At 52.7% G+C, this 10,063-nt stretch overlaps 2 protein-coding genes across 4 annotated transcripts in view; one reads left to right on the top strand and one right to left on the bottom strand.

The window, feature by feature from the left end:
- Positions 1 to 7,670, top strand: part of Fchsd1 (FCH and double SH3 domains 1) — a 12,502-nt gene extending 4,832 nt beyond the window's left edge. The window contains exons 11-20 of one of the 2 annotated variants that reach the window (XM_021151051.2): positions 75 to 194; positions 565 to 669; positions 815 to 976; positions 1,761 to 1,889; positions 1,972 to 2,055; positions 2,148 to 2,265; positions 2,392 to 2,612; positions 3,799 to 3,886; positions 5,273 to 5,328; positions 5,456 to 7,670. In XM_021151051.2, the coding sequence (XP_021006710.1) occupies positions 75 to 194; positions 565 to 669; positions 815 to 976; positions 1,761 to 1,889; positions 1,972 to 2,055; positions 2,148 to 2,265; positions 2,392 to 2,612; positions 3,799 to 3,886; positions 5,273 to 5,328; positions 5,456 to 5,521 (1,149 nt within the window). In that variant the 3' untranslated portion in view covers positions 5,522 to 7,670. The remainder of the gene's footprint in view (positions 1 to 74; positions 195 to 564; positions 670 to 814; positions 977 to 1,760; positions 1,890 to 1,971; positions 2,056 to 2,147; positions 2,266 to 2,391; positions 2,613 to 3,798; positions 3,887 to 5,272; positions 5,329 to 5,455) is intronic. The other variant, XM_029471906.1, reaches the window with a different exon arrangement.
- Positions 5,930 to 10,009, bottom strand: Rell2 (RELT like 2). 2 transcript variants are annotated; one of them, XM_021151047.2, is made up of 8 exons: positions 9,198 to 10,009; positions 8,540 to 8,779; positions 8,113 to 8,178; positions 7,952 to 8,018; positions 7,335 to 7,520; positions 6,719 to 7,094; positions 6,538 to 6,597; positions 5,930 to 6,350 (listed from the first exon to the last, which is right to left on the bottom strand). In XM_021151047.2, exons 2-7 carry the CDS (start codon positions 8,721 to 8,723, stop codon positions 6,565 to 6,567), a joined length of 912 nt encoding a protein of 303 aa, XP_021006706.1. In that variant the 5' UTR covers positions 8,724 to 8,779; positions 9,198 to 10,009; the 3' UTR covers positions 5,930 to 6,350; positions 6,538 to 6,564. The 2 variants fall into 2 exon arrangements, with proteins under 2 accessions (XP_021006706.1, XP_021006707.1); XM_021151048.2 differs by having other exon boundaries at positions 5,938 to 6,350; positions 9,191 to 10,009.
- Between the last annotated feature and the right edge of the window lie 54 nt (positions 10,010 to 10,063).

The raw sequence follows: 10,063 nt of genomic DNA, 5'->3' as shown, positions 1-10,063 counted from the left end.
AAAAAAAAAAAAAAAAAAAAAAAAAGGATGTACGTTGTTTTTTTTCCCCTTCAAGCATTCCTTGTCTCCTTCAGGTATGTGGCCTGGAGTGGGGGGCAGGAGGCATGGCTGGAGAGAGTGGCCTGGAGAAAGAGGTTCAGCGCTGGACAAGCAGGGCTGCCCGGGACTACAAGATCCAGCATCACGGGCATCGGGTGAGGTGGGGGTGTAGGTACTGGGGGTGGGTAAGAAAAGCTGAGTGACAGGGACCATTGATGCAGACAGGAAGGGAGGGAAAGGAATTGTAACAAGGGTATGATGCAGTAGTTCAGAGCACAGCTTCTGGCACTAGACAGACTGGGTTTGTATTCTTTCCTGTTGCTTTGTGAGTTCTCTAACCCTGGGTGAGGAATGACTTCATCTCTCTGGACTTTGATTTCCTCATGGCTAAACTGGAGCCAATGATAATACCTACCTCAAAGGGAAGATAGATGACCTAACGCACGTGATGCAACTAGCGAAGTGCCAGGCTCAGAGTAAGCTGTGGCCCACAGTATCTCCACCCACCTATGCCATCCTCACCAGGTCCTGCAGCGACTGGAGCAGAGGCGTCAGCAGGCCCCAGGGCGAGAAGCTCCAGGCGTAGAACAGCGGCTACAGGAAGTGAGGGAGAACATCCGACGGGCACAGGTGAGCCACAGCCCCGGTCTAAGAACCACAGAAATCCTGCCTCCTCGGACAACCCAACCCTCTTCACCATGGGAGGGAAAAAAGAGGGAAGCAGAGGCTAGACCCAACTAGCCAGGACATACTACTCTCTTTTGCCTCATACCAGGTGAGCCAGGTGAAAGGGGCCGCCCGGCTGGCCCTGTTACAGGAGGCTGGTCTCGATGTACAGCGCTGGCTGAAGCCAGCCATGACCCAAGCCCAGGATGAGGTGGAACAGGAGCGGCGACTTAGCGAAGCTCGACTGTCCCAGAGGGACCTCTCTCCCACGGTGAGCTAGCTCCTCCTTGTCCCTAACCATGCACACCTGGGAAGCGAAAATTCCTTGTTAGAAGCCAGAGCCCCCAGCAGGTAAGAGCACCCGACTGCTCTTCCAAAGGTCCTTAGTTCAAATCCCAGCAACCACATGGTGGCTCACAACCATCCGTAATAAGATCTGACTCCCTCTTCTGGTGTGTCTGAAGACAGCTACAGTGTACTTACATGTAATATATAAATAAATCTTAAAAAAAAAAAAAAAGAAAAAAAAAAAAAAAAGAAGCCAGAGCCCCTAAAATGGGAACCACAGTGTCTAATTCAGAGGGTTACCATGAGGCTACAATGCAGTTTCTGGCAAGGGGACTCCTCAATAAACCCACCATGTGTTGATTAAGAACCATGGGTTTTCTGGGAGTAGACTAGAAGTTAACTGAGTGCCAGCCACTCTGCTTATGAGCCGTATGACCTTGGAAAATGACTTAAACTTTGTGAGCCTCAGTTTCTTCGAAAGTAAAGTGAGGTTACCATAGTTACACAAAATAGTGCTAGGTTATGCAGAAGATTAAGTGACGCTATCTGTGTATCTATCAAAAGATACTTCATAGGAAGGACCTAGTTGTTGTAATCGCTTTTATTTAGTATCCTCCTGTCCTATGGTGGTTTTGGTTATGATGCATAATAATTGGTTGAGGGGTACTGTCTTGAAGGAGGATTCCCACTGTTCCTTAGAGTTAAGATGGGGCTACGGGAGATCCGTGCAGTCCTTGAGATGGTATCTGTCCTCTACCCCGCTCTAGGCTGAGGATGCAGAGCTTTCTGACTTCGACGAATGTGAGGAAGCTGGGGAGCTCTTTGAGGAGCCTGCCCCACCAGCCCTGGCTACCAGACCCCTCCCCTGCCCTGCACATGTAGTGTTCGGCTATCAGGTGTGAATGGGTGTGGAAACTGCAGACGGGCAACAGCGGTGGGGAGGGGGGCAAATCTTGACTCGTTCCCTGTGGGGCTCAGGCAGGACGTGAGGACGAGCTGACCATCACAGAGGGTGAGTGGCTGGAGGTCATAGAGGAAGGAGATGCTGATGAGTGGGTGAAGGTGAGCATGGGACCCTGGTTGGGGGTTAGTGGGAGGACTTTGTGGACTGCTGAGCAAGTCTGATAACCTGTTCACACTGCTGGGTGGAGCAGGCTCGGAACCAGCACGGTGAAGCAGGCTTTGTCCCTGAGCGATATCTCAACTTCCCGGATCTGTCCCTGCCTGAGAGCTGCCATGGCATCGACAATCCCTCAGGAGGAGAGCCCACAGGTAGGACAAGGTGGTAATGGATCCAGAGACCATGGGTACACAGGTCACTGGGTGGTTCTGGGGTGCCATGGCGCTGGTGTACACGACCCACTGCCTTACTTCATCCTCTCTTCTGGGCTCCTGTAGCATTCTTGGCACGTGCTCTGTACAGCTACACGGGACAGAGTGGAGAGGAGCTAAGTTTCCCTGAAGGGGCACTCATCCGCCTGTTGCCCAGGGCTCAAGATGGAGTGGATGATGGCTTCTGGAGGGGAGAATTTGGGGGCCATGTTGGAGTCTTCCCATCTCTCCTGGTAGAGGAACTGCTTGGTCCCCCGGGGCCACCTGAGCTCTCTGACCCTGAAGAGGTAGGTGAAGCTTCATTTTTCTCTCTGTTCCTGGTACTTCTTTGTTGACCTTTTCACCTCAGTGATGCTCCATATTAACATTAGAGCCCTATTTCCTACCCAAGTTTGCCTCCTATGGGGGCTTAGGTCTCTCTTGGGAACTTTAGGACCAGATAGGCCTGAGTACAAATAGCTCTAGCATAAGCTTGGGTAGTTACTTAACTTCTCTGAGCTGCCTTCTGCACGTGTAAAATAACAACTATAATAGCTGTTTTGGCAGGCTCACTGTCATGACAAGAGATCAGAGAGGGCCCCTCCTTAGCCCCATGGTACACAAGACGTGGTCTAATGTATGTGGATGCTTTGTCTGCATGTCTGTCTGCACACCAGAAGAGGACATTGGACCCCATTATATCTATAGCGTGAGCTGCCATGTGGTTGCTGGGAATTGAACTCAGGACCTCTGAAAGAGCAGCTAGTGCTCTTAACCACTGAGCCATCACAGTTGCCTTGTCATGACACAGCAGGGATTGTATAGGGGAGTTAGAACACCCCACCCCAGTTCTAGTCAGTACTCTGCCACTAAGTGACCATGATTCCGATGGATGGTTCAAACTGAGTCTCACTTCTTCTATAGCAGCCCTCAGAAGACATAGCTCCCAAGGTGGTGGTCAAGGTTGAATAGATTTGCGTATGTGCAGTGTTAGCAGAATACTTGACACATAATAACTATTCAGTCAATATTGGCTGTTGAAATATGGACCAGTTATAACCCTCATTTGGCTGCTTTTGAAGATTTATTTTTATTTTATGTATATGAGTACACTGTAGTTGGACAGATGGTTGTGAGCCTTCATGTGGTTGTTGGGAATTGAATTTAGGACCTTTGCTCACTCCAGCTTGCTCTGGCCCACAAAGATTTATTTATTATTATAAGTCAGTACACTGTAGCTGTCTTCAGACACACCGGAAGAGGGTGTCAGATCTCATTACAGATGGCTGTGAGCCACCATGTGGTTGCTGGGATTTGAACTCAGGACCTTTGGAAGAGCAGTCAGTGCTCTTACCTGCTAAGCCATCTCACCAGCCCTGGCTGCTTTGGGTATTGGGAAGAAATGGGAGAAAAACTGAGAGTGGGGTGAGAAGAAGCATTGTAAGCCCTCCCTCCCACAGACCACAAATGACTGTCTGCTTACCCTGTCTCCAGATGTTGCCGTCCCCTTCTCCTCCCAGCTTCTCCCCTCCTGCACCCACCTGTGCCTTGGACGGATCTACTGCGCCTGCTCTGCCTTCTGGTGAGTAGACAGAAGCTGAGGCTAGGGAACATCAGCAGTGGTAAGGAAGAGGCTTGGACTCTGCCTTCCCCTGCCCTGTGTGCCCTTGTGTACTTGGAATAAGGCCTATGGCACAAGGATGGGGATGCAAGCTTGGATTTGGAGCCAGGTTCATACTCCTGTGTCACCTTCTGCTGTACAACTTGAGGTGGGAGACTTAACTTGTCTGGTCCTTGGTCCATGTTTTGTGTTGTTTATCTTTTAGTCTTTGGAGCTAGGGCTAACCTTGAACGAGCACTCTTCCTGCCCCAGGCTTCCCAGCGTGTTGGATTAGAAGTAGGAGGCAACAGCCTAGCTTGGTTTACATTCTTTATACAGTGAAGGGAAAGGCATTGCTTTATTGAATTGTTATCAGGGGCTAGAGAGTTCGCTCAGTGGTTAAGAGCACTGGCTGCTCTTGCAGGGGACCTTGTTTGATTCCCAGCACCCGCATGGCAGCTCACAGTCATCAGCAACTGTAGTTCCAAGGGATCTGACTGACTCCCTTTTCTGACTCTGGTGAGCACCAGGCATGCATGTGGTGCATAGACATACACGCCGGCAGAACCCTTGTATACATAAGGAAAAAGTTATCCAAGATACCTGTTAAGAGTATACAACATTGTGCTGGCATACAGTAAACATGGCTGTCTTAGATCATTATTATTTAAGAAATTCGCTATCTTTTCTCTCTGCATTCTTATATTCTCCCAAAGTGTATGTTTTCTTGTTAGTGTCCTTCAGTTCTGAAGTACAGTACTCACCTTTGGGCTGTTTTCTCTTATCTATTACACTGCTGACCTGTTGGATTGTTTTTCTGTGGGTGCTGGGATCAAACTAGGATCGTGTTCATGCGAGGCACACATACATACCTACCACTAACTTATGTCTACAGCCCCAGCCCTTCTTTTCCACCATCCAATACTCAGCCTTCCTAAAATATTCTAGTGTGCCCACCTTCTCAGCCACCCTCCCTAACTTCAGGGGCACCACCATCTCATGCACTTGAATAATTTAGTACTTGGGCATTCTCTCTCTCTCTCTCTCTCTCTCTCTCTCTGTGTGTGTGTGTGTGTGTGTCTGTCTGTCTGTCTGTCTGTGATATTATGGGATTCTCAATAGGCATTTTGAGGGGCAGCTTTGCACACCACTCCGTTTCTTTGGTACTTTGTACAAAGCAATTGTGCATTAAGTATTTGTTGAGAATGGATGGACTAATGGATTTTATAGCTTAGGCTGCTGGTGATTTTTTTTTTTTTTTTTTGGCTAAGTCAACAAGTATTTATAAAGTATCACTACCCTAAGTGCTGGAGATGCAGTATGGAGCCGACCAGAGCTTGAGAATTGACTTTTGGTTTCTATTTCTAGACAAAGTCCTTGACTGCCCTGGACCCCTAGACATGATGGTGCCTCGACTTAGGCCGGTAAGGTGCCCTGACTTAGAGGAGACTGTACAGAAGGGTCATTCCTATTTGCTTGCTGGGCTGAAGTAATTGTCAGGGATATTCCTAAGACAGTCTCTGGAGCACTAATTATGTATGTCCACTGCAGATGCGCCCACCACCTCCCCCACCAGCCAAAGCCCCGGACCCTGGTCATCCCGATCCTCTCACTTGAAGGCCAGGAGTCATTGCCCGCCAGTGATGCTGCTGCCCCTGTCTCCACGCTGACAGAAACCACCCCTTCAATGGTCTGGAGCGACATAGGCAAAAGCTGCAATCTTTCCCGATGTCCGTTCTCACCTCCAGGGGTGGAGACTTACCCTGTTCCCATTTCTGGGATTTGGACCCACGCATCCTCACCCCCATTGTTCTCCTGTCATTTCTGGAAGTACTCTTTTGACTTCTTGCCATCACCCCATATCTAAGGTGGGCTGGAACCCATCTCCCAAAGCCTTGCATGGCTCTGGCTCATCTCTGTCTTCCCCCTGCCTCTGTGGTCAACCCCACCCTGAATGCCAGGGTCACTAGGCCTGGAGCCAGGAGAGGAGCAGACCTTGGAAGTCAGAAGGAGCTGGAGCCAGGATGCAGAGCAACTGTAATGGTCTGAGCGGATTTATTGACAGTGAATAAAGGGTATGAAGTCCAAGCCAGGGCCTGGGCTTCTTGTGCCAAGATGGCAGGGGGCCTAAGGTGCTATTGCTTTAGGGGCCCACCGAGGGTAGGGCCTGGTCCCAGCAGCCACGCTCTAGCATGTGGAGCGAGGTTTTGGGGAAGGCAGGCCAGGCAACCTGTTGGCAGGTGGGGAAAGGGAACAGAATGAGGGGCTGGGAATTGGGAGGGGTTCCTCCTGAGGGCTCTCAGCCCGGGACCATGTATCTCCAGATGGAAGTAGAGCTGGTCCCTCAACTGAGGGGCAGAGCTGTCCAGTGGAGGGGAGAGCCTTCCTGGCTATCCGTCCCCTGGCAATGCCTGCTGGTAACCCATCAGCACAGTGAAGTCTGAGGCTTGGAAGAAAGGAAGGGAAGCAGTGTTGCTGCCTAGTCAAGTTCTGTTCTCCAGGCACTGTATCTTAACTCCTGGAGGAACCTGTGCCCGCTCCCCACACACTAAGCTTACAGTTCACCCACCTCCAGGATTCAGGGAGTTGATGGGCTTGAGTAGTTTAGATAGAGGGCAGGAGGGTGAGATTACCTGATGTTGAGCTCAGGGAGACTTGCCTCATATACCCCCTGCTTCTGGTGGTAGAGACTCCTGAGAGAAAGGGGAAGGATTCAATGGGAACAGGAAGTGGATCATACCCATGTTGCCCAGAGTAGTGATGGTAAGATGTGTGTCCGCCACTGCCCAGTGCAACCTGTCCATGTCTTCATACCTGCTGACCTGAGGTTTCCAGTTTGGTTGGCTGTCCATTTGCTTCTTGACTAGGCAGCCCTGGGCTTGGGTCTCTCCCCCTAGGGCCCAAGTTCAGTTCTGCAGAGGTTCCAGGGGTCCCCTCAAGTGTACAAGGGACGAGGCTGGCATCCTGGAGTCTTCCATTCTGCACTGAGTGGGTGGCTGTGGCCTGGGAGGGTGGCGGCTCAGGGAGCAGCCTCTCAATGGCAGCTGTCCCTGTCCTAGGCTGCCCTCCTCCAGCCGCCTGACTACCCCCTGGCTCCTGCCCTCCACCAGAGCCCCAGCTTCTGTCCGTAGGGGAACCATCACGATGTTCATGTAGGCCGTAGCGCTTCTCAATGTGTGTTACTCGGAATCTGGGTGGGAAGAGAATGTTACAACTCAGGCTGACAGCTCAGAGGCTCCCTAAACGTCCCTCCCTGGGTTTGACCTCGGGTAGGGAAGCCTTCTGAGACTGTGGGATACTGTGCCACCTGACCCCTGCTGTAGTTGCCTAGAGGAAATTCAGAGGAAAGAATTGGGGCCCAACTTTTGAGGGGACAGGATTATTGGGGCTCCAGTTTAACCTCCCTTTTCTTGGACTACTATATCCCCACCTGCCCACTGAAAAAACAGTGGTCTCTCCAGGTCTGGGGCGGCTTTTTCCTTCCTTAGAGCGACCCTGACGGACAAGTGGGGGCCTCTTGCTGCGGCTGCAGTGGATGCAAGGAGCTGCAGAGCCAAGGTGCACTGTGTGATGATGGGAGGGGGCTCCGTCCTGCAGGCTGGAGGTGGCATCCACACTGGACCACAGAAGGGAAGGGAGCAGAAACGATATCTTCAATTCCCTTCCTGCTCTTGCATCCTGTTCTTTGAATATGCTCTTCAGACTTCCTCAAACCCCACTTTCCCCAGGTCTCAACATCCTTTGTAATAAATTCACTGTTAAGCCATGAGTGGTCACGTGTCCTTCCTTTCCACCCTGCTTACTAAAGAGAGCAATGTTTAACCAAAGGAAGTAATACCAGAGGTGGATGCTAGGCTTGATGGTGTCCAGATGGGAGACACTGAAGGATAAAGGATTGCTACAAAACTTCTTTCATAGGTCAGTTAGCCTTGTCCACCTACCCCCTTCCCCCCACTACCAAACTTCCATGGTACTTGGAAAGCCTGTATTAGAGGAGACGGTACTCCAAGGTAAGCTAAGTCACGCTGCCCCTTGTCTCCAGCTCACCTGGAGAGCTGCACCGTCCCTTCTCCTTCACTGTCCCCTAGCATCTCCTTCAAGGCCTCAGCATTGGCTGATGGAGAGGGAGAAGAGGGAGTCAGTGGAGGTAGAGGTCAGGGCAAGAGAAAGTCAGTTTAGGAAGGGGTAAGCTGTTGGCCTATACCCACCTTCATTTTGGATGATGCAGCGAACAATCCGCTCTACTGTGTCCTCATTCACGTCATCGTCTTCAGCTGAAGGATGAAAGAGGTTGGCAAGAAAGTGGGAAATGAGTCAGCTTTGGAGGAACATGACCTGATGGCCCCATGGGTACTAGCTCAAGACATATATATCCCTTTATCTATGTGCCTTCATGCATCGGGCCAGAAAAGGTAGGAGAAGAAATGGGCTCCCAGGACTACCATGAGTGGACCCCCTTCTCTAGTCTTGATTTCAGGGTGGTCCCACTCTACATGCAGACTCAAAAAAATGTATCATAAGCTGTCTTTTGGACTTCATCAGAATTTGGGCTGGGTCTGTTGGCCAGGGAGGCAGAGAAAAGTTTGGGGAGAAGGGTAAGGGAGACTTAATTGGGGCTCTAGGCTCCTCACTCACGGGGCTGGAGCTGGGCATCATCAGGCTCTGAGCCCCTAGACGTGCGGCAGCGGTAGCCTTTCTTCTTGAGCACGTGGCAGATCATGAAGCCTACAAGGCCCATGAGGAAGAAGACCAGCACAAGCAGGAAGAGCATGTACAGCCCATGTTGGGGCGGCTCCAGGTCAGGCTGTGGTTCCGACATGAGGCCCTGGGGGGCGAGCGCGGGCCAGGGCGCCTCCTGGGTTTAGTGGGCTGCAGCTGGGGACCCGGCAGAGTTAGGAATGCATCTTAGGATCCGCAGTAGGAGGCCCGCCCCACCCCCTACCCAACCAAGGAGCTGTCCGGACTCAGGGTGCTGGTCGGCCAAGATCTCCGAATGCTGGAGGCCAGATGGCAGCTACGCAGGCCCTCTGCCACGACCCAGTCCCACTTCTCTGATATCCAGACCGCTATCTTTTACAGCTCGTTCCGCGCCCCCGTCCCTCCCAAGGACACTGCAGCACGAGATGGGGCGAAATTCTTAGGCAGCGAGCCCAGACATCTCCCTTGAGTCAGGGTCGACACCTCCCACTACACCGGCTCGAGCCAGGCATCGTGCAGCCCCCTCCCCTCCTTGCATTCCCGGGTCCCTTCTTTTTCGGTTCCTCCCACCCCGACCACCTGGCCCACCCGGTACCGGTGGTTTGGTTCTGTCTCCGGCTCCGGCTCCGGTTCGGGTCCCGGCTCCAGGGGCGTCCTCGTCCGGCTCAGGGCCCCCGACGCCCTCCCGGAGCTCATCCCTTGCTTCCTCCCCCTCCCCCCTTTGCCGCCTCACCGGCTCCGGGCTGGTGGCTGCGGATACCGGTTCCGCGGCAGACGGGGGGAGGGAAGGATGTGGGCCGGTAGGGAACCGCGACAGGCTCCGGATCACTCCGGCCAGGGAAATAGAGGGGTTGGGGGAGGGCGCCTCCGAAACCGTCCTGGGTTCCCAAATGCCTACTCGCGTTGCGGGCCCGGGACCAAGGGGCGGAGCGCAGGTGTGCGGGGCGGAGTGCGTGAGCCTTACGCGTGTGTGAACGCAAGTGAGATGTGCGCGTGACTGCGCCGCCCCTCCTCCCCCCGGAGGGGATGTGCAGTTCGAGTCTGGGTTCTCGTCGAGGGTCGGGAGGTCAGGAGAGGCTTTGCCCACCAGTCTAGCCCTCACGTCTGGCAAAGGTCCTGCACTCAGATTATCCAGACGAGTGGGAAAAGCCAGCAATCTTCCTAGCTCACTGCGGAAAATTTGGCTTTCTGCACCTGAGAAAGGCAGGGTGGCCAGATCCTCCGAGGTTCCTAGAGAGGAACCACGATTCCAAGACCTGTTTGAGGCTAGCAGCTGGATGGAATGGCTCGGGTTCCCGAGGATATGACCCTCGCCCCAAAAGAAGCGGCTCTTGCATTCTATGAACGGTGCCACGGGTCCCCTTCCAGGTTCTGAGTCTCAAGCCTCGGAATCTGGACCAGGACAGCAAAATGAGGGGCGGAACTCCAGAAAGGGGCGTGGCCTAAGCTTAGCCTTGGGAG

This window comes from Mus caroli, chromosome 18 (assembly GCF_900094665.2).
Source record: "Mus caroli chromosome 18, CAROLI_EIJ_v1.1, whole genome shotgun sequence".
Taxonomy (NCBI): domain Eukaryota; kingdom Metazoa; phylum Chordata; class Mammalia; order Rodentia; family Muridae; genus Mus; species Mus caroli.
The sequence above is the reverse complement of the archived record's forward strand: the minus strand, read 5'-3'. Positions and strand labels throughout refer to the sequence as shown.